At 42.1% G+C, this 24,422-nt stretch overlaps 2 protein-coding genes across 2 annotated transcripts in view; both read left to right on the top strand.

The window, feature by feature from the left end:
• cutlet (chromosome transmission fidelity protein 18 homolog) overlaps positions 1-24,422 on the top strand; it is a 138,146-nt gene that overhangs the window by 4,756 nt on the left and 108,968 nt on the right. The window contains exons 2-4 of the mRNA XM_070539145.1: positions 4,465-4,617; positions 12,890-13,206; positions 20,617-20,697. Coding sequence (XP_070395246.1) covers positions 4,465-4,617; positions 12,890-13,206; positions 20,617-20,697 — 551 coding nt within the window. The remainder of the gene's footprint in view (positions 1-4,464; positions 4,618-12,889; positions 13,207-20,616; positions 20,698-24,422) is intronic.
• LOC139054728 (piggyBac transposable element-derived protein 4-like) lies at positions 21,744-23,438 on the top strand. Its single transcript, XM_070532269.1, has 2 exons — positions 21,744-22,119; positions 22,205-23,438. The coding sequence occupies exons 1-2, from the start codon at positions 21,932-21,934 to the stop codon at positions 23,436-23,438; spliced, it is 1,422 nt and encodes a 473-aa protein (XP_070388370.1). The 5' UTR covers positions 21,744-21,931.

The raw sequence follows: 24,422 nt of genomic DNA, 5'->3' as shown, positions 1-24,422 counted from the left end.
TTACCGCGCTTGGACTTTATACGGAACACGACGCGGCACCACTTCGGCGGTCGCTATTGCAGCGTGGCGCGCGATTTGAGAGGTGCGTTTGCAAGCAGCCGCTTGGAATTCAATCCTTTGACCATCTGCGTCCGCGGAAGTTTCCATTTATTTTCTCGGCATTCCTTTGCGGCGGCATCGAAATTTCGTTATATTGAAATCGCATACAAACATGCTTCGTTATATTGAGGGTCTAAATACATAGTGTTCTTGCACAAGAGGTTATGAAAAGTAAAATAATTTTGTTATATCGAGGTTTAACCATATCAAGTGCTACAATTTACTTGAGATAGAAACATGAATTTGGTTGTTGTTGCTGCTGTCAAAGTAAAATATGTTTAGGGCATCTCGTTTTTTGATAAAGTCCAATAATATATTCAACACTTTTTACACCATAAGATAGAGTTATACATCCAGTACTTAAACCCGTTTACCTTCCGCAGTGGCTTAGTGGCTGTGGTGTTTCGCTGCTAAGCAAGAGGTTGTGAGATCAAATCCCGGCCGTGGTGGCCGCATTTTGATGGGGGCAAAATGCAAAAACACTTATGCCCATGCATTGGGGACACGTTAAAGATCCCTTGGTGGTCCATGGATCTTTAACTGGAGTCCCCCGCTAAGGCGTGCCTCATAATTAAATTGTGGTTTTGCCATGTAAAACCAATTCATTCATTCATTCACTTAAACCTGTTTCTCTTGGAAAAGTCATCTTCCTGGATACATAGTTGTTTAATGGCAAAGTGACATTATGCAAGTGCTCAAATTGGCATTTTAGTGCCCTTTTAGTGATAAGTTTTAGCGAAAAAGCACAGTGCAAAGTTAGAATGGCATGTTTCTGCTGCTGCATTCAGACCACCTTGTCATTGTTAATCTGCATAAGCATAACTTCCCAACTATGACTGAGTAAAGACTGAAATGGGCACTGTCTTCTTTCTGTTTTCGAAAAGTACCATGACAGCATTTAAATTTTACTGAGTTGTGCAGAAATTCCAGCACATACTATATGTTCCAATGTGACCAGTGCAGTGGGAAAGGGTGCCCATAATCAAGGTGAAAGTTTAATGAAGGTGCGATATTTATCACCCACCCATTAAATAAAAGAAAAGCAACCAGAGGCAGCTGTTGGATGATTATAGGCCTTTTGTGGTCACTGACCACATATTCGAAAAATTAAAGTGTAAGATAAAAGAAGGATCATGGGTCTCGGCGAGGACATCTTTGAAGAATTCTGTAACTTGTTTGAGAAAATAAAGAATATTCTGTCCTGCTATAGCCCAGACAAAACTGAATTCCCGAATGTTTCTCAGGAAAAACCTGGTCCGTCCCTGCAGTTTAGGACGCAAGAAGATTCAATAGGCTCTTGCTAAGAACTCAAATGGACTGTGAAAATTATTCACCTTATAAGGGGTTTGTCTTAATTGAAAGTGAGCTGCAAGACTAAATATAAACTATTCCTGGAACATGAAGATGTGCTCAATGTAAAACAATAAATTTAAACAGTATTAGAAACAAAAGGCAGATGTAAAAAAAGAGTTGTTGAATTTGCATGATACATTGTATTGCTTTACACAACTGTTATGCCGTTGAGTGATTGCTGCTTGTTGGTGCTGTGCAAACCTTTACATTTTCACAAAAAGCTGACATCTCACCTAACTTGCAAAAATATTCTTCAGCTTCTCATGTTAAAAACAAATTGCACCAAAGTATTTAATGCATTTTCGGCTAGTTCTTGTGGTTCCTGATCAGTGCCCTCACAATAACTATAAGCCTGCAGAGGCACGCTGAGGATGTCCTGAATTAATGTTTCAGTAGTGCCAGCCGTGTAGTTTTTCATGTTGTCAGTGCTTGCATAGCTGTTTGTACCCACAGAAAGACCATCAGCTTCTCATGCAGCTGACAGAATCGCCTCCCTAAAGTCTGCTGATCTGGACCTCTCGTTGAGCTGAGTTTCAGATGTCAGTGGCGGAGACCGAAGTTCAGCTTAAGTAAATCATTGGCCCTATAATGTAAAACTTCCAATATGTTTTTATTCCAATCTCCTGACGTCAAATTTGTGTAACCGCCAATGCAAGCATCAGGCGGTCACCCACAGGGTTGTCTGAACAGACCAGTCAAGCACACTCCTCGTTCATACGAGGTAACTTTTGCTGGCTTCGAAAACGAATAACCTTGCCTACACTGAGTGGCTTGTCTTATCTAATTGGCTGACAAGAGGTGAGGAGCACGCTCAAGTGGAGAGGGATTCGATGGGCCGAGCCACTGCACTGAAAATCGATAACTGGATGAAGAGGGTGGTGCTTGCGTCTCCGATTGGTCCGCTTTCCCTTACTTAGCTTGTGGTGGCTGGTCGAAAATCGCGGCGGCGTGCAACGGAAGCTTAAGAATGACACTAAAACTGATCCTCAGCAAAGAAGAGTTAGCAGAACAAGGTCGTAAACGTGCCGAAAGTGCTCGAAAACGTTACACAGCCATGCAAAAAGATTTATTATATGCAAATAAACCCATGCTATCCGGCAGGTGCAAGTAGCCAGTGCCTGAGCCATCGGTGGCAGCCATCTTTTATTCCTTTCGGAATGGGGCAGCCTGTGGCTATTCAGAAGGAAGTTAAGTTTTGCTCAGCATATTAATGTATCTTTAATGCATACATGTTACTTTGACGGTTTTGTGATGTCACGTGACAGGCAGGTGAAGTGGTTGCAGCCCGAAAACTTTGACCAATAGCCGAGATCTAATGGTGAAAAGGCGTCGAATCAGAAATAACTGTTTTTCTTTTGTTCAGTCAAATCATGCATAATCAGTGTGTACACGTCATATCAGATGGGGAGCTCTCGTGGTTTTCGCGACATCACGGCACTCGGGTGAAGTGGGGGTGGTTCAAAAAAGTTTTTGACCAATCGCGGAGGGCTGATTGTAGAATTGGTATAGAAAAGTTTAGAATAGTTTTACATTATAGCACCCCTGCCGTTGTGTTCAAATAGTTTTTTGTTTTGTTTTTTTTCTAATTGGTCAATAAGAAACCAACCAAATGTTTACGCTTTGTTACTCATATCCAAAAGCTTGGTTTAACTGGGTTCATCATATAGGAGTCTACTGTGGTGCCCAATTTTTATTCCTGGATATTGAATATAAAACCCTCAAAATGAATTACCCTAGATATGTGGGTAACAGAGCGTGATATCATGTATAGCAAGGTTTTACATACATTATTTTTCTATATTTGTCTGTCTCCCATGGAAACACAGGTATTGATTGAATATCTTATGGGATTATTTTTTTTCCAATTTGTCAATAATTTACAGAGGTGCCTGCAAATATCTGTCAGACTTTCTGTAGGAAGTGCAAAGCTTGTTATGTGTTGGGCACCAAAAAAGATTGTTTGGTTCCAGTTGGAAGAGATGAATGCTATGGTTCTCCTTAGTTGGCTGCGGCCCCACTAGTGCAAGTCCCACATATCTTACATAGTGAAATTTGATTTCACTGAAGCATTCGCAACAGCAGTACGTTCATGTAAGTTAGTCAGCGGCATTCTCACTATATACCTGCATAATTTCAAACCTATACTATTGCTGACATCTGAAAAGCAGTTGGCAAATTTTTAGTAATAAGCTTAGCCAATTATGGAAACATTTGAAGGTCTTGTAATTGGTCATTTTGGAATACAAGGATCTCTCATCCAAAATATGTTTCTATGTATTCTTATTTTGCAGTTTTCCTTATGGTATGTCTATGAGCTTTGAGAGGCTGTAGGGGACTGTTCTTATATATGTGTACCAGACTGACACTTTTTTCATTGCATTTGTTTACCCTAAGGGCCTAATTTGGGGGGGATATAATCAAAATATAAGAGACTGAAAGGTAACAATGCAAGTACAAATCTATAAAATGAACAGAACAAAACAGATAGGCAAAGTAATAAAAAAAATTTTAAAAAATATGTTACCACCTGCAACTTGCGAAAATTATCAATTTAAATTTGTATTGATCTTTTGTTGAATGTTAGACTGTTACGGAGTGTGTTGACGAGTGTGGCATAAATAACAGGAATAAAAGGAAGTGAGAAAAGAAAACTAGACCAGTCTGTTCCAACCATCGCAACATTTTCTCATAATTATGGTGGGAACTAGTATTGGGAGGGTGAAATTATCTGTGCAATCTATGTTCACCCATCCAAATCACATATCTGTGTTGTTTGCTACAGCTAAGGCATACCCACGTATCAGAATGCTTATTAGTTGACTTGGAACATAGTAATTGGGGAAAATCTGTACGGGAACATAAATAGGAAGCTTTCAAGTAGGGTATCTATGTAATACTTTTTCTGTAGAGGTATGCTGAATGGACTTCCTCTTTGCTTGTATAGAATATGTGAGGCTATTCTAAGTGAATTGATTGAATTGCAAAATAGTGCCTTCTCTCTACTTTGAGCAGATACTCCACCACCGCTGCCTTCTGGTCGTGTGCTGTCTGGTAGAGATGATGTATCGGACCTGGATACACCGCGGTCCAGCTCCTCAGTCGCAAAAAGGACTCTGAATGATCCTGATGGGAGTTCACATCAAGAGGCAGGCACTCCTACCCTTGGTTAGTTCCTTTATTTTTGCTTTACAGCAGTAGCTGTTATGGGCTCACTCCCCTAGTTGTTTTGATGTCCATCACTGGTGCTGATGTCTGTTGAAGAAATCCCAAAGTGGTTTGCGAAAAGTTTATAAAAAGTTAAAAGAGACCCTTAGTGGATTTGAACTCTGGTCCCATGGAATGGCAGTCAGAGGTTTTACCTCTCAACCACTCCACCAGTACTGCACCAGAGAAAAATACTGCAAAATGCAAAAGGCATGATAGGAAAGAGAAGGAAGAAGCTGTGTTTCTCCACTTATCTCCAGGTAACGCCAATTCTGTGATGAAGTTTTCTTGACAGGAGATTGCTCCATGTGTATTTCCACATGTTACACTAACCAATACTGCACGAAACTGTGCAAGACTTACTGCACTTCGTATTTCCTTTCCGATGGTGCTACAGCAGAAAATAATGATGCAGCTGGAGAGCTATGATGGGCTGACGCCACGCTCTGCATCTGATCTATAAGCCAGCACCAAGCTGAAAGAATTGAAGTTAACAGTAAGAAGTAAAAGGCAGGAGAGGAAAGAAAGGGAAGAAGCTGTGTTTGTCCTTCTCTTTACTACTAGGGAGCGCCACCTCCACAATTGAAGATGACATGGACTAGAGTTAACATCGAAAAAGGTTTTCTTAAAAGCATATCACTCACACACATTTATATATGTTTACTCCAACTAACACCATGTGAAACAGTGCAAGAATCACATGTATAATATTGTTCTAGCTTTCACGTCACTGTGGGGCATTATGGGCAAAACTGCAATTTATTTAAAGGGTCCCTGAAACACCTTTTGAACATAGTAAAAAAATGTTGCTGATCTGTTAACAAGGCTCCTGTGAACATGCGAGCCAAATATTGTACTGCGTCAAGCAGGGAATTTACAATCTCGTGTCAAAAGCAGTGAATAGTCGCTTGCTCTCGCATCCGCAATGTCGTTATCACAAGCAGTTGGCCCATCAACGCTGCTGGCTGATTTCGTGCTCGCAAGAACATTCCCAGTAATGCATAATTGCTAATTTTGAGTTAAATAAATGAAAGATATGTCTGCAATCTCAAAAAGACAGAAAAATCATTTCATCTTTGCACTGTGCATCTGCTGCGCGTAGCCTCCGAGATGGCAGCGGAACGCTAAGTAGCGTAGTCTGCCATGATGGACTTGGGTGCTGCGACGAGCCCTTTGATGCCGCGACACTCAACTTTTAGCTGGAACTTTACCCTCTTGGCTTGCAGCATGCTAGCAGTGACAAAAAGAGAGAGAAAGATGGGTATCCGTGTGATAACTCCATTTAAAGTTGAAGAAATAAATAAATTTATGCACCATGAGGTTCATGCAACAAGATAGTTTAGTAGTGCGGCCATTTTATGATTAATTGGAACAGTGTTTTCATGACCCTTTTAAGAAAATATGAAGTTATGATAGGCAGTTTCAATCAGATTTAGTAAGCTTATACAGAAGCTTTCCTAGGTTCATCCTTCAATGTGGTTTGTCATGAGTTATGGAGACATTAGCAAACAAAACATTTACATCATCGCCTGTCATCAAACAAGCAGCTTCTTAACTCCCAAACTAGGGCTTGCCTGGCTGAGCTAGACGTGTAGATGGCAGACCTTAGAGCCTGTTCCATGCTCAGTCCATGGACCATCTGGTTCTCCTATCTCTTGGGTACGAGCATACGCTGCTACATGCAAAACCTGATGTCTGCTCGGCTCACAAAACAAATTTGTGAGTTTGCTGTAGAAACTATTGATATGCTTGTGCTACAATGCACTACTCAAGACTCCTCGGGCATCACGTGACTCATTCCCCTCCTCCTAGAAGCTAGTTTTGGCTCGGCCAAAATCCTAGCAACCTACATGATGATGACAAAATGTATTTATTAAGGGATGGCGCGAAGGCCTATAACGCAACCTACATAAAAAGCAAGAGGTTGCATTGCTAATCCCGAGGGCTCGGGATCAAAACTTGGCCTTGGTGGTCGTATTTCGATGGGCGTGAAACGCAAAAACTCCTTTATGCTGTGTATTGGGTGCATGTTAAAGAACCCTAGGTAGTCAAAATTAATCCATAGTTCCCCACTATGGCATGCCCCATTATTATATTGTTATGGTATGTAAAACCTCAGAATCTAATGTAATTTTTAAAAGCAAGAGGCACAATGACAGCCACGTCTACCATATTCCACAGCCATGATTTTCTCCAGTCAAGTAGATTGGCAGATAATTTGGTTACTGTTTCATTGTGGCTGTGCCAGAGGTTATCTCACCAATGAGCGCAGGGAAGTGCATGGCACAAACTTTCTCATGAGCCTGCGGGTTGGAAGACCATTAGGTTGTGAGGGTTCTGTGAGGGTTCTGAGGCCAGATGATGTCTCCTGCGATATCGGCGCGAAAGTGAATGAAAGGCACCATTTAGTGAAAGGGCAGCTTGACAAGTACTTGGTAAGCCCGGAACCAATATTAATTATAGCAATAAGGCCCCCGTGTCGCAGAAAATTCGGCGTCGGTGTCCCGCATCCGGCGTCAACTGTCATTTCAGCAAAAATCGTCCTAAATCATGCATACCCAACCATGCAGGCCCTCTGTGTAGCACAAAGAATTTACTAGACTAATTGAATTTCTCAAAGTAAAATGCTTCAGAAAAATCCTAAAGTGTGACTTACACACAACCTACAGACATGATTGCATCAGATTGTAATTTGAATATTTATTTATTTATTTATTTATTTAATCATACTGTTAACCCTCACTTGAGAGTCGTTACAGGGAGGGTCAGTAATTGAATTGTACATAGAACAAACATTGAAGATCATTTGTAGGATAACATTTGTAACACATAGAACATTTGTAGAAGAAACACACTTACATACAAGGAATAAATAATAAGCTATACAGTTTGAGCAAAATACTCATCAAGACCAATCTTAATATCACTCACAGTATATTTTTGTACCACATCATTCGGTAATTCGTTCCACAGTTTAATAGTTACACACAACCTACAGACATGATTGCATCAGATTGTAATTTGAATATTTATTTATTTATTTATTTATTTATTTATTTATTTATTTAATCATACTGTTAACCCTCACTTGAGAGTCGTTACAGGGAGGGTCAGTAATTGAATTGTACATAGAACAAACATTGAAGATCATTTGTAGGATAACATTTGTAACACATAGAACATTTGTAGAAGAAACACACTTACATACAAGGAATAAATAATAAGCTATACAGTTTGAGCAAAATACTCATCAAGACCAATCTTAATATCACTCACAGTATATTTTTGTACCACATCATTCGGTAATTCGTTCCACAGTTTAATAGTGTCAGGAAAGAAAGAAAAGTGGAATAAGTCTGTTTGAGCTATTATTGGTTGCACGAATGTACTGTATGTTGTTCGTGGGAACCTTTTGTGAAAGAGCGTTAGATAATCATCCTTGTTTATTTTCACCTCAGCGTGTAGTAATTGAAAAATCAGTTTCAATCGCTGCTTCTAGAAGCCTTCTTGATTCCAGTGGTTCCAAGTTACATATTTTTAACATTTCAGTGACCGAGTCACTTCGTTGATATTTCGAGCAGATAAAGCGAACCGACATTCTCTGAATTCGTTCTAGTTTATGTTTTAAAACCTTTTCTCCACACAGCACCAGTGTATTCTAGGCTCGGACGTATCTACGTCTTGTATGCGATCAACTTGACTTCTTTCGTCGCCTGGCGCAATTTCCTTTGCAGGAAGCACAACTTCTGATATGATGATTGACAAATATTTTCAACATGGGGACGCCAGTTCAATTTATCTGTTATGGTTATACCCAAATATTTAAAACTACTTACTTTTACCAATATTTTATCAGCAATATTATATGGGAACGAGATCACTTCCTTTCTTTTTGTTATGTGTGTGTAAGTGTATTTTTAAAATTAATTTCCATACCTCATTTTTGACACCATGAGCTTAAGTTTTGCAGGCACTGGCTGATTTTAAGTTGATCTTCCATGTTACCGGACAATAAATTAGGCAATCATCTGCGAAAAGCTTAATTTTTACAGCTGATTAGACAACCGCTGAGATATCATTAATGTATAGCAGAAGAAGTAGTGGCCCTAGTACGGAACCCTGTGGCACACCCGAGTACACCTAAGACCGACATTGCGAAGCTTGAAAAGCAGTTTACGGTGTGAAACTTTGTCAAAAGCCTTCACAAAACCTATGCATATTACATAGACTTGCACGCAGGCATCTATAGCAACACAGAAATCATGAATGGTTTCGATCAACTGTGTTACAGTTGAAAGGCCACTGTGGAATCCATGCTGAAAAGGACATAAGTCATAGTGTTCCAAAAATTGTCTAATGTTTTTGCCACTATATGCTCAAATATTTTACAACACACCGGCGTGAGAGATGCAGGTCTATAATTGCTCAACATTGTTCTTTTGCCACCTTTAAAAATTGGGACAACAATTGCTCTGTGCCAATCTTGAGGTAGCAAGTGGCAATTTAAAGACTTCTGAAATATAATTACTAGGTAATACGACAACCACTCCGCGAATTGTCGCAGAAATTCATTAGGTATACCGTCAGGCCCACATGACTTTTTTGTGTCCAAGAGGAGCAGCTGATCGAATATGCCTTCTCGGTTAATATTAATATTATCTGCCTGAAGTGGCAATATAGGAGCCGAGTCATATTCTTTGTTGTCATCCTGGTCTGTGCAGAACACTGACTGGAAATATCCATTGAATCTCTCAGCGATATCAGACTTTTCCGTAATTACTTCCGTTCCCTCTACAATCTGTTCAATTCCTTCATTAGTTTCCTTAAAAAACAGCCAGAACTTTCGTGGTGAGCTCTTCAGGAAGTTAGTGAGGGTGTTATTAAAGAATTGTTTTTTAGACTGCGCAATCTCTGCCTTCAAGTTTTCTTTTGCACGAGATATTTCCATTGGGAACCTTTTATTTTTGCGCACTCTTTTTATTCTGCGCTTCATCTGAATTATTTTTCTGCTTATCCATGGGTTTCTTCGTTTTTTTTTTTTTGCGAGTTATCTAAACTATCTATCAAGTAGTTATTTAAAGAGTACTACACAATTTTCTTAAAATGTTTCCAAAGCTGTTCAACCGACTCTAGCCTTGATATAATCTGAAATTCACCAAGCGACGTTTCTAAAAATTCAATGATAATCATATCATCAGCACGACCGTAGTCTTTAACATGTGCATGAACATGACGCTTTGCTCGAATGCTGGCGTCACAGAACACGTCAACCACAACCATTCTGTGGTACGATATACCGCCCTCAACTGATACAGCGTAATCGGCCACTTTACTTGATATGAAACCCAAGTCTAACAATGACTGTGACGTAGGGGTGATTCTTGTGCAATCTTTTACAATTTGTGTGAGATTATAAGAAAACATTAGCTCTAATAGCCTATCAGCGCTACGGGTTTCTACATGAGCAGTTGAAAAACTTTCCCAGTTAATATGTGGTAAGTTGAGGTCTCCAGCCGTTATTAGTCTTGTGTTTCCATTTACATGATCACACAAAAACATATTTAAGTCCTCTAAAAACTCGGGTGGAGTGCTAAGTGGTCTGTAGATGGCTCCAATAAGATATGTTATGTTGGCGTAATTCACCTTGCACCACACTGTTTCTGGTAAATGGCAATCCACTTTTATTGCCACCATTGTGCTTTTAGTTATCACCGCCACGCCACCACCTCGAGTGTCCCTATCCCATCGAAAAATCTTGTATCCCGGCGGTTCAATGCAGTTATCGGTTATGACACTATTCAGCCTGTTATGACCATAACATAGGGGACTGTATGTAATCAGTAAGTATTCTAAATCTGTGACTTTGTTTACAATGCTTCGCGAATTTATTGAAAGAAATTTGAGCTATGATCGCGCCGGCTGAGGTGGCATCCTACCCCTACTATCCAACGCTCCAGGCATATGCGATCCGCCATGAGCAGAAGCTTCAGAGCCGTCGTGACTTCCTGGTTTATCTTGTCTATGCTTGCACTGACAACGAATGTTCCGTTTTCGATCCCATTCGTAGAGCTCACCGTTTACTTTAAGCTTATCATGAATCAGCTTCACTTTTGTGCCATTTGCTCTTTCTGCTTCGCCACAACTTCTTCCTGACATCGACGGTTTCCTTCGCGTAATCATTGCTGATACTAATGGTAAACCCCTTTAGCTTTCCACAGCTTTTGAGCACATTTTCCTTTTCCGAGTGAATATAAAAATTCATGATGACTGGTCGTGAGCTATTTAGTTTTTCCTTGCCCAGCCGGTGAATTCTGTCTACTGATTTCACTATAATGTTCAATTTTACTTCAAACAGTTTACCAACAACGGCTCCCCTCAAGTCTGATTCGGTTTCACCAGAAGTTTCAGGTAGGCCAAAAACGATAAGGTTATTGCGTCGAACGAAAAAACGAGAAAACATAATTCTGTTATATGGAAACTCAAACACAAACCCCTTTTTCAGTGTTTCTACCATTCATAGACTGGCCCTGGCATCCGAGATTCGTGCGTGCGTGCGCGTGTGCAAATCCAGAGTTCAGAGAGCAGCTCGCCTGGTTCCTTGCAACACCTCCAGATGGTGCTTGCCTCCTCCGCATCGCGGCCCACGCAAGAGGCCATGTTTCTGCCAGAAAGCTCGCCTTTGTGCATAGTGTTTGCCGCCAGCGTTTCCTGGTAAACATTATGGTTACATAAGCTGCAGTTGCGGGGAAGCATGAGAAGCAGTCAGGGATCTTTGAATGCTATCGGCATACTACTCTTAAAGGTGAAGCTTAATGGTCCTTCAAATTTTTACATCTGGAATCATTACCGGCATCACTGGCAGAAGGTGACCTTGTCTTTTGTGCAACTTTTGTACTGCAATGTGGCCAGAGGCATTTAATTCAAGCTAGTTCCAAGCAGACTGCTACTTTTCCACTCTTCCTTTTCAACAACTCCCTTATTGTGTTGGTTGGTCAACTACCATCCACCTTAGTCACCACAAGTCTCACTGTTTGAAAGGGGAGGAGCAGGTTGTCAGGTGGCACTTCTTGAGGCATTGCAGTGTTAGCGTGCGGAATGAGAGGTGACTTAAATGAGGAGCTGGGCATTGAAGCAATGGGAAAATCAGATGCAGGGGAAGTAAGCAGCACCAAGCGGTCTGTCGATAACATAGCAACTTGTTTCATGACAGCGTGATAAAATGTCATATCAGAAACTGACTGCATGGGCCTTTGGTATTGTTGCTAAAATAGGGGAAATCTGTCATATCACTGAAAAAACGTAGCTGCAAAGGACAGAGGAACATGGATATTTAATATATATAAAATCGGGGAAGCATTTTTGTTTGCAGCAAAACACTCATGTGAATTATTTGCTCTTATAAATTCTGTGCTACCATGCATTTGTGAGATTTTTGTTTTCAGTGCAATACAAGCTGTGTATTTTACTATATTCTCATTAAAAAATATGTTGTTGAAGTTCTCTTTGCCCTTGTTAAAATTAGAGGGCATTAATTCATCCCATCAAATGAAGTTTGCAACAAAGCTATAAGCATTGTTATGCAAGACAATATGACACCAGTGGCTGCTTTTGTGTGTCCATCTCCCCCTCCCTACTTTTTGACCGTCTCTTTGCAGTGTCCTGATCGCTAGTTCTCTTTGTCATCACATGAAAAGCTTGTGAAATGTGTTGTGAACTGAAACATTTGTAGTGTTGCACTTTAAAACAAATTATTTAATGTCTTTTACATCGAAGCTGTATATGGCTAGGGCATTTCTGTCGTCCGCGAACAAGCTCATTGGCGCCCCTCGGAGCAAGCACACGAACAGGCTCGTGCTACTGCTCGCGAATTCGTTGTCCTCGCCTTCTTCCACAGCTGGCACCGTTGCCGCTCATCATTCCAGCGTAGAATTTCATTTCTCTTCTGTCGTCGTAATGGGGAGGCTGCGTTAAAATTTTGTTTATTTGCTGGGGTATGAACCATTGCTTAAGGCAATAATTAAGCCATTCGTTGTATTAGGTCACCGATGCATTTAATAACAGAGGTGATTCGAGAATGTGTGTGCATACCTAACGTCATGATGACCACCTATCAGGACAATAAATATGTTTGTACATTTGTTCAAAATTCTATGTCATGTCTGTGTCGTGTGCTAAACAGCTTCACTGGTCATCCATCTTCACAGACTGGAATGGTTCATTTTTTTTTTTTCAGAGTCGGTGCGCAAAAAACTGAGGCTTGAAGATGATGCTTCAAACACCCCTTCCGAGTTTTCTTCACCCAAAAAGCTCATCATTGACGATGGCAAATATGATGCTGATGGTGCTACATGTGCTACCTCTGTGCAAGGAAAAGCCCTTGATGACCTTTCTGTCCCATCACCACCGCCACTTGCCAACACAGAGGAAGATTTGTTCCAGACAGAGTGGGATGATGCCAGCTCATATGTGCTCACTACTGGTCTAAGGGGTCGTGATGGACGACTCAAGTTTGTTGGACTTAGGGCTGACAACTGGGCCGATGATGTGGAGGTAAATGGCAGGAGTTATGTTGCCTTTCATTTATTTAAACTAGCTTTGTGGTTGCTCAAATGACCTGCATTGCTGGTATTTGGTGTGACCTGGGTAATACATGATTGTGCAAACTCGGCTTAACATGTTGTTAAATCCATATCTCCCGCAAGGAAACTTAAAATGAACGGACATATTGGAAAAAAGCGCCAAATGTTTGTTTGAAGTTTTTAGTTACAAGTATGACGTGCTAAGAGAAAATGCTTTTAGTGAAGAGCTGCATCTGAGGGACAGGCATGGCAGGTTTAGTGATACAAGCGAGTGATTAGCTTTTTGTTCTAGAAAGAAGTGCCTTAGTGCTTGTAGTTTTATTCTTGCAGATCATGTAGCAACTAGCTGGTTTGAAATTTCAACTTGAAATTCAGCTCCTCATGCACTGTTTTTTTCCAGCATTACTTTGCTTAAAGAGGCAGATTTGCCTGTGTACCTCTGGTCAAGTCATATCATTGTGGATTCAAAGCTGAGTAGAGTTTTGTAGCCAGTGCATTAAACAAGTGCATTAAAATAAGAAAAGGTTGATTTCTGGGCTGCATGTTTATATAAGTGCATAAATGAATAACCCAAGTTTTGAATGAGGGAAACAACCACTTATGTTTTCATACACGCATCACGGTATAGAGCTCAATGGGCTACTGCAAGGTCCTGCCAACTGTAGGTCGTGTGTTCTAGTATAACATTTATCTTACGCTTGGCTGAGCAGATCAAACTCACATTTCCAGGGTATCAATTTACGCATAAATTTGTAGTGGTACCATAAGCCAAGTACAGTAGAACCTCATTGATGGGTTCCTTGCAAATGATTATCAGGACTATATGTCCACAGTACAGAACTGTGAGAATGCACCATTGGGATCATCTCTTTCCTGATTAAAAATAATTTTTTTTTTCATAGTTAACCTTTCTTTCTCATGCATTCACGTGGAAATTCAGTTTGTTTTGTTTTATTTTGGTCAGTGGCAGCAATGTTGCTGAACGTTGCTGATTATTGGATGAACAGTGCAAAAGCACACAACAAAGTAAGGTACATGCACGACTGCTGTTGTTGCGAGTATTGCGCTCATAGTCCTCCGAGTGTGTTTTACGCAAAGATTTTATAGACTATGGAGTTGATTTTGTCACAATGATGCATTATAGTAGAGAGTTCTAGAATAGGGGCCCCAAACGTTTTGGGGCCCCAAAGAGGAGCGTCGAAGCCACTGAGCATGCGCGAGACGCAAACTGCATTTGGGTTTTGTGTTGGGAACGCTATTTCACCAATTTAGCGGTAGCCCAAATAGCGGCCCCAAAAACTTTGCGTCAGCAAACATGGCGGCATTCATCGAAGCGATGGCTCTAACTTAGCACCAAACTGGGTTCTATTCGTGGCGCGAGCTAGGAGAAGTGACTGCGGTTATCGCTTTCTCTCAACTGGTTTGTGTTATGAAGATTGATTCATTAGACGGCGCTGATTCCGAATTCGATTGTGGATTTTATCGCTCGTAGGCCTAACACGGCTAAGCTTGGCTGGTGAAGGCACGTAAAGATGGTTTGCTCAAAACTAAGCGCAACTAATTGTTTGCTGCTTACAGAATAACCTCTAAATTGCAACTAAATGCGAATACTCGCAAGTGAAAATTACTATTCCTATCATAAAATGGTTTATTTTATTTAATTATTTCTAATAGCTTCTCTTTGACGGCATAGTGGCGCTTAAACAGCTAACAAACACTATCCACAAACGCAAAGCCCTATTCTAAAACTATTCACTCCTGCGTGCCCCAATGCTAACACCGGCAAAGCTCTTTGGGGCCCCAAGTATTGGGGCCTGTATTCTAAAACTCTCTATGGACAAGAAGAGACAACATAATTGTCGACACGGTTGTGTGTCCTTGCTTTGCTCTGCTGCATGATGAATGTATCCAACTAACCTAGTTCTCTCTTCTTGTACCATGAGCATAAATTGAAATGCAAAATGAAAATTACTCATTTGAATGCCTGTTATGCATAATTACATGAAAGTATGATTTGTAATTGCTCTGGACCAAGTTGCTAAGCATGAGGTATACCCAAGAGTACATTTCGGAGTCTGAATTAAGCCACTGTTATGAATTTAGGTCAACTTAGAAGCGGAACAATGCATTGAAGTAGTTTTGAAATTGTTTGCATTTGAATTTATGCTGATAGTACATGACACTACATTTAGCTTTTGCATATTCAAAATGCTATTTAATGATTAGCTTTATTGCAGTGCATATTGGAAATATAGCACTGTTCGTTTATTTTCTGTATTGATAAATTGAATGTATACAAGTATTCAATAGTGGGAATGCTACACCAATTACTCCAATCTGCACCGACTGATATTTGTTGCTCCATACTGCTCCTAAAAGGTATTTTTTACCTAAAATATGCCATTGTTGCTCCACGACAGTTTTAGCGGTGCAAAGTTTGAAAGCTACCACGCAATACAATGCTGCATACAAGTCATGGTGCCACTGCCTGCCGCTGCATTCATTGGCCACATTGGCTCATGGCATTATAGCCACTGAGACAGCCATTGTGACAGCTGGCAGAATGCAATTCAATCTACCATATATACTCGTGTAATGGCCGCAGGTGTTTTTCTAAGATTTGGGGTGAAAATCAGGGGTGCGGCCATTACAAGGAGAAAAATACATTTTTTTAGTAAATATTTTTGGTGGTACTTGCCTTTATTGAACTACAGTACTCGCTTGTACTGGCTCTGGCTATCCTTGTCTATTCCCATAGTGTGTCACCTGCCGGCTGGAATAAATGGTGAAGCCCCAAAGACCATCGACTGCAGTGTGTCGGAGCCAGCCACTAAATTTCGGAGGCTGTGCTTTTAGTACCTGGAGGCGATCAAAAACTCGGCACGGCTGCCTTGTTTTGCCACCGATTAAAAAAAGAAAGCTTAGACGTTCTCGCACCACACAACAGATAACACTGCCAACCTTATAAAAAATCAAGGGTGTGGCTTATACACGGATAATTTTGAAATATCTTTTTGGGGATTTTTTTTTACAAAGTTGTGGGTTTGGCTTTTACACGGGTGTGGCCATTACACGAGTATATATGGTATTTTTACATGTCCGCCATGGTACACTTTTATCGTGAGGCTACAATGGGTTAGATGGTCAACGCAGTAGTTTTGCACGTGGAGGGCTGATGGGTGATGCCGCTCTGTATGTAAGCAGTGTCCACTATTTCCTGTTGCTTGCTTGCAACTTTATTCGTTGCACTGTATGACTTTGTTTTCAAGAGAACTTGAAGTCACTGATATTAGCATCAGGCTTTATAAACGTGTGCATGGTCATAGAGTACCGGACAGCGGTTCATGCTCTTTGTCAACTGTATGTCTATAATAATACGAGTTTTTGGTAAAGCTCGTGGTAAACAAGTAGGCCATGAACAAGCAAGGTGCTTAGCCTTTACGCCTTGTTCTGGGAGTGCATATCAGTGACGGAATAGAGAACATTACATGCTCGCACCACTGATGATGATGATTCATGAAGCAATATTGGAATGTCTAGAATATCAAGCTTGCAAAGCAGTTTAGCTTTAAAGGGACACTGAAGGCAAATATCAAGTAAAGAGGTAGAATAATGCTAGAGAATGTAGAATAAAGAGGTAGAATAATGCTAGAGAATGTCTGAGACGTCAATATTATTGTGAACAGAGCTTTAGTAATCGAGAAATTGAAGTAAATGCAGGACATGATTTGAGACTCCACCGGGGCATTCAAATACTAGCCCAATGACGTAGGCACTCATTATAATTTTGTCACTAGTACTCGAACACTCATAATAAAAAAGATCGCTGCTTTGTATTATAAGACGGAAAAAGTGCTACTTGTCCAGTTCTACTAGATTTTTAGAAAAAATAACTCCTTGACATTGCCCTTGGCAATGACGCAGGTGGTCAAAAGGGTTTGTTTTTGCTCAACTCGGCACTGCCTACACTTTTGTGTTTCAGTAGTTTTGTTATCATTAGTGCTGCGCTGGTTTTGCTGTCACGGGAAACTCATACAAAACTACAAGTAGCAGAGAATGTGGTCCATGTGATGCCGTGGGATGGCTGAACAATGCCACTTGACCAAGAGCAGTTGCGGGGACAAATATAACTCTCTGTCGTGGCTCGGTTTCTCCATGGCCTTGCATTTGCTTTTTCTGCTAGAACCGTAGTGCTGTCTGTCGTGCTTCATTTTACTCGCCAACTGCAGTAAAGGCGGCGATGGCGTATGCAATGTCACCATTGCCCCACCGGGGGGCAGGTGATTTAATTGCACTGAAGGTATGCGGACCCTTCAAACGTGATTTTCTCCTAAACTAAGCATTTTTCTTGGTGCAAAACAGGCGTTGCAAGCCTTCTGAAATCATTTTTTAAGAGTCCATGTTGACTTAATGTTTGTTTTTAGTGTCCCTTTTTATAGGCATACCAAAGATAAAAATTATTCGAGGTGCTTTAGTAAGTTACTCATCTCAGTACCAAAAAAAGAAAAACACTCATACCCTGAAAAGAGGCTTGGTAAACCTGAAAAGGCACAAAAACAAGACAGATGGCAACACCACCTTGGAGTACCTGCACCAGCTTGCCCTGACGTCATGGATTTTGACTACGACTGCTCAGGCCTAGTTGACTGTTTATCGCTCAAGTTGTATCCTAGTTGTTTATCGCTCAATTGTATCCTAGAACAGCCAAAGATGGAAATGAGCAAATTTCAAGAACTTCTACTGTGCCAGACCAAAATACAAGAATGACCAAATACAAAAACTGCTCTGAATTTCGTGACATCATACCACGGAGCAAGAAATATAGGAGTGGAAACTCCGCTGTTTGCGGCGACCAGAAAAGGTCACAAGCCCGCGGATATATTTTCATGCTGGCGGCACCTGGCGGCATGGGAAGAAATTACCGCTGTTTCGGTTGCCAGGGCAACCGGTCGAGTGTTGCTCCCGTTCGGCCGCGCGCGCCTGACTTCTACTGAGGGCACTCTCGCGCGCTTCTTTACCGCTTGTAGCCCGAAGAGCAACTGCTGCTACGCTTCAGCCATTTGAGCACAGTAAAAAATAAAACGCGTTTTCCATGACAGCTATAAGATGATACGTAGCTTCTGGTTGTAGCCAGGGCTATCTTGCGCCGTGGCGGGCGGTTTTCGGTTTTTTGCGCTTGCGAAACTGATGGCTATCTCGTTCCTAATCGCTCAAAGGGCGACCGCTTCTTTCTCGCTCTAGTGCTCACAGAGGTGCGCTTAGGAAGGATGCCGCCGTGCATGTGTTTCTGTTCCTTTTCTTTTTTATAAGACTCGCGAAAACTAGTTGCCCTAGCTGCTTGGCGATAAGAGGAAGATTAGCGGAAGTTTGCCACACGTGTTGCTTTTTTTGATGGGCACACAACAAAACAGTTTTCTTGAGTGCGCGCACCTACGCAGTTCAGTTACGGCGTGCCCGCTGAAGCAAACACCCGTGTCGTCTGCTTGTCGTCTGCTTTGAGCGGGTGCCGCCGGAGTGAGCGCCGGGCGCTGCTTTTTTTTTTTTCCGCTGCTGCTTCTACGACGCGCCGCATGGTGCCGCCACTGCATAGGGTAGCGTCGGCACATGCAACAATTGTGACTTTATCTGGTCGCCCGCGCTCGCTCGCGCTGACGGGAGTTTCACCTCCTATATGTCTTACTCCGTGCATCATACTAATGTACTGGCACTGGGGTTTTGGGGCGAAATTGAATAAAGGCAACTGTGACCTTGATTTTCTTTTTTTTAATAATCTACTTATTACTGCGAAATTGCAAACATATAGATTTCAAAGAATGCTTTAAAATACGAAACTGATTGAGTGTTTTGCTTTAGTGTCCCTTTAATGTTCCTTAACTTGCTCTGTTTTGTGCAGCGCAGCCAGCAGCATGTCGTTTTTGGGTAGGTTCACTGCTGCCAATGTTGCATGCCACGGTGAATCACTTATTTTGTTCTTACTTGTTGAGGCAGCCTGCCCTACCACGTCATCGCTTCCGTTGTCGTAGCTATCCGATGCAAGTATGTTCGCGACAATCGTCTCATCGGTTAGAAACACTTAGTTTCCAAATCTATAGCCATGCACTTTTTTTTCACCGGCAACGGCCTGCATTGCCGATGATCAGCGGGTGGATCAGCCATGTTTTGTTTCGGTGGCGAGTCAAGTGAAGTTGAGAAACCGCGGGGCCAGAAACGACTTCAACACAACCAACAAAAACGACTGTGAGCGATCAAGCTGTTCGCAGAACTGAACTGAATGAGGAGCCAGCGAGCAACATGCGAGCAATCCGCTTGCGGCGCAGTTGGCCCAGTCCATTTGTGTTTCAAAGGGTGGGGCGGCGTAGAGCTATGGGCGTAGCCAATTCCTGTTCGGAGGGGTGGAAGGGCAACGGGAAAGAGCCGTGCGGAGATGGCTAGAAAATGAGCGCGTGATGACTGTTGGAACAGCGGTCCATCGTGCAGCGGCTTGAATTTCTAGTTTTCTTTTTCTTTTCAAGGATTTCGCATTTCACTACCTTTCAGCTCGAACACCCAGCAGCCAGACTTCATCGTTATAACCGATAATACAGTATTGGGGAATTGTAGTAAGCGGGTTATTTCACCATGGGAAAACATACAAAAGTTGACGGTGCAGTAGCTTCTCATTGTTATAACCGATATATTGTGAAAACCAGTATCGTTATAAGTGGGTTGTTATTCTTATCCAACTGTGTTGTTAACACACAGTTGGATTTGCCATTCATTGCAGCTGTGAGCAACAATGTTGCTTCCTAATATCTTTAGCTGAAAAGTGCCTCTAGGTTGTGATGCCATCAGCACCACTGGTTTGAGTTTGCCGTGTGACTAAATATAAAGTATATTAATCAATGCCGACGTCATGGAAACGGCTGAAACCATTCCTATTTTTGGCTCCGCGCACCCAGTGAAAGTTCAGTGAAATTTTTTAATGCTTTAGCATTAGGAGTGCCACAGTGGAAAAATATATGTGTGCGAAGTGTGGCAAGACAGTCACATGACAGAGGTAGAGAGAGGGGATGGGAAAGCTTAGAAGAGCGCGTGTGTGTGTGTGTGTGTGTGTGTGTGTGTGTGTGTGTGTGTGTGTGCGCGCGCGTGTGCGTGTGGTGCAGCTGATGGAGGTTTGCTCCGGACCACCGTCAGTTGCACTTCACTCCTCGAAGAGGCAGGATGTGTGTCGAGTGAGCGCCTGAACAACATCTTGCAATGTGGTGAACACGGTTTAAATCATGAATCCAGGACCTTGAAGAGGTGTGACGTAATGCCTAACGCATTTCTCTTGCATTTGCCTCTAAATTGCCTCTGAATTTTTTTATACCTGCTGTATATACTTTTGATTTCTATATTTTAGCTTCTGCTGCCCAGTAATCGTCCAAAAGGCAATCTCCTGGCGCGGCCTTTCTGGGATATATGGCTTGATGCACAGGCAGAGGTAAGGCCTATTTCATTTGTTTCACTGTAAGGTGTATGCAAAATTTGTATGCTCTATTTGAGCATTTGAATTTTATGCATGCATGCGTGCATGTGTGCATGCATGCGTGTGTGTGTGTGTGGTATAAATGAGAAGGGGGACCGGGGAGCCCGGTTTTTGTTAGTCACAACCACATGAAGCCAACAGATTTTGAATTGGGGTAGTTATTTGGTAACAATGAGATGATATGTTGAAGGGAAATCAAAGTGGATGAAAAAAAACCACTGACCTCCACTAAATTGGCTGGATGGTGCATCGCCGCTACCCGGGGTGGGAGCTTGTGAAGCCGCTGAAAGTTCCGCCGCTTGGCCCGGAAGCTTGTGTCTACTACACTTCTCAATGCACGCAGACGAAGTATTGTCGGGCTACTGCTGTTTTTCTGGTTGCACTTTCTCTGTACTTTCTTAAGTATCACTCACTCGTGGTTGCCAGAGCAAGACAATAGAGCATGGGGCAGCCACAGATGCAAATAAATTTTGGCTGAATGCACCTTTTAAGCTGAAAAGATCTACACATCAGCCTGACGTCCTTCTTGAAGCGTGCTTGAAGTATTGCTTCTTGAAGTGTACCTTTCTGCCAGAGGACATTTACGCTTGTTATAGTGTTTTTACGCTGTGATTATGTTTGTTTTTACAATATGCACAGTCATTGCATGTTTATGACTAAATTTATCTATTGCTGCTATTTCACTTGTGGGGCACTGCGTGCCATTTGGAAAGGTTTCAAAAACGACACCCTGTGTATTCCTAAGTGCATATGCCTGCATAAAGTAAAAAAATAAAAATAATAATTGGAGAGTTGTTTTACCATTGGTACGGAGCTAAAAAGCACTTGCATTTTTCGGTTCCTTTAGAATTACAGTGCATGAAATTTATAATTAGTAGTAAGATTTTTAGTGCAAAAGCGAAAAAACTGCTTACATTTCATATGTATAAAGCCGAGGGCAACTAAATAAGTGTACAAGGAGCTGTATTTAACACTTTCGGGACCGGCCCATAGGCCATCGATCATATATGATCGACGGTTTTGCGCGCACTGCCCCGTTCAAATTTCCGCGCGCTTGGACATGTAGCTCCATCTAGGAGGTCGTCAGGAACTAGACTCTCGGTTTCGGCATAGTTTCTTTCATTTCCAGCAGGTGGCGATACGCGAGAGAGAATTTCCTCGATTGCGGCGGCGGCGGACGCAGTGGAAAATGGCGTCGTGCTCGCGTCCGGTCGCTCGAAAAGAACGCCGTCAATCGCGCGATTCCGCTGCTTCGGCAACGGATTTTTTTGATGAACCGAGCAGCGAAGAGTCTGAAGACGACTTCGGCAGCTCCGATTTTATTTCGGACTCCGATTCGGATGATGATGAGCCACGGACTTCATCTAGTAGCCGAAGGTGAGCATAGTTCCACATTCATTTCTTTCTGGAGTAGGTGAACAGGCTCGCTATATGTTCTCATTATTTTATCTTTACTTGATAGGGTCTCAACAAGCTACGGCAATGATCTGCTGCCGCCAGCGCAGAAGCGGATTGAGTTTTCGCCGCGACGGGAACCTGGCGTGTACTTGGACGCAGAAGTGGGCGTGGCGCTCAGAAGCGGATCAAAGAAATTCTTGACTGCTCTGGACTTCTTTCTTCTGTTTTTCTCGATGAATGTGATCGAAACAATTTGTGACAACACGAACAAGTATGCTTGGACTCACATTTTGGAAAAACCAACGCATGCTTGTTCCGATGGATCTTGGGAAGAAGTCACCCCAAGTGAAATGCTAAAGTTTATCGGTCTCGTAATTTACATGGGCGTTGTGAAGGTTCCTCGGCTGAAGCTGTATTGGAACGTAGGAGATCTGTACAGCGGTCTGCTCCCACCACGGATCATGCGGCGACGCCGGTTCATAGCTCTACTCGCAATGTTGCAAGTTGCAGACTTGGACGATGTCACTCAAAGTTCAAGAGGAAAGCTCCGATACATGTGGTGGCTCCTGCAACACATGAACGAAGTGTCAGCGAATCTTTTCCAGCCACATCGCGATCTTTCCGTGGATGAGCGCATGGTGAAATGGAAAGGGCGGTCAGGCATCCGACAGTATATCAAAGATAAAGTAACAAAATGGGGCTACAAGCTGTGGGTCCTAGCTGACCCTGGCACCGGATATACTGTGCAGTTTAGTGTGTATACCGGTAAGCGTGAGCAGCCAGGGCCCCATGGCTTAGCTTTCGACGTAGTTTGCCAGCTGTGTCACAGATATCTTGATCAGGGCTACAGGATCTTTATGGACAATTTTTACACTTCTACTAGCCTGTTCAGTCATCTTCTCAGCCGAAAAACATTGGCTTGCGGAACCACACGCAAGGATCGCCGAGGATTTCCTGCCGAACTGAAGGATGCACGGTGGGAAAAAAAAGCTCGACGTGGCGACATTCGATGGTTGCGCGATCAGAACATCCTGTACCTTCAGTGGAAAGACCGGCTTGTTGTCAACATGATGAGCACGGTTCATACTGCAAATGACACGGTCACCGCAAAAAGAAGGGAAAGAAGGCAAAACTCCTGGACTCAGATATCTATAACAAAGCCTCTGCTGATCCATGATTATAATGCTGGCATGCTAGGCGTAGATAAATCGGATCAAATGATTGGATATTATAATGTTCTCATGAGAAGCGTACGGTGGTGGAAGACTCTGTTCTTCCACTGCATCGATATTGCATAAGTGAACAGTTTCGTACTATTCCAAGCTCACCGCACATTGCACCCAGAGATTCCTGAGCTGGCACGCACTGCCAGGTTTGACCACCTAGCTTTTAGAGAAGAGCTCATTCGGCAGCTTCTGAATCTTGACGGTGCCAAGCAAGCACACACGCCTCCACCACCCGTCGCAAAACATGCACTCCACAAGCCGGAAAAAGTGGCAAAACGCAGAAACTGCAAGCTGTGCTATGAGCAGAAGAAAATCGAGCTCAAAACTAATGTCTTTTGCAGCACATGCCAAGTTCACTTGTGTTTTACGACTGCCCGGAACTGCTTCGTCGAGTGGCACAAGAACCGTGGGACCTGAGTGGCTGACCACTGGTGCAAGCTAGATTTCACACAAAAAAAAGACAGTTGTAGATACGCGTGCCAAATTTTCACAAGCAAGAAAGGAGGCATTGTAGCACATTTTGTATATCTTGAATTTTTTTTATTATGTTTTTCCACTTGTATATCCATGACTTTTCCAACTTTTTTATGTTGTTCTTTCAGCAAATCTTGAATTTGAGATTTTTTAAAAAATATTATATATCACTTTTAAGTCTAACCTTTCTTTATGCATGAAAGACCATCTAATTAGCTACATTTTGATGAACATTGCAGCAATATAGCGCAATGACTATTCGTAATAAAAAATAATTTTTGACACCCATCAGAATTGCCTGTTTTTTCCCCGGTCCCGAAAGAGTTAAAAGAGCTATAATGTTGCAGTTACTGGCATGGCCCACTGATCTTAGTGGAGATCAGTGGCACTGCCCATGCGTGTTATAAAAGCTGCAATCTGCAATATGCTTTAAACTATAACGAGCCAGATGAGAACAATCTACAGTAAATTCAGCCATATAGAAAGCACCAAAGCTTTGAGCTATATTTTATGACAACTGATAAATATATCTCGATTTATGATACCCTGCAGCCTTGACAAAAATAGAATTGGAAAAGTAGG

The sequence above is a fragment of the Dermacentor albipictus genome, chromosome 1 (genome assembly GCF_038994185.2).
Source record: "Dermacentor albipictus isolate Rhodes 1998 colony chromosome 1, USDA_Dalb.pri_finalv2, whole genome shotgun sequence".
NCBI classification, from domain to species: Eukaryota; Metazoa; Arthropoda; class Arachnida; order Ixodida; family Ixodidae; genus Dermacentor; species Dermacentor albipictus.
Note: the sequence above shows the minus strand (reverse complement) of the source record. Positions and strands in the feature narration are given on the sequence as shown.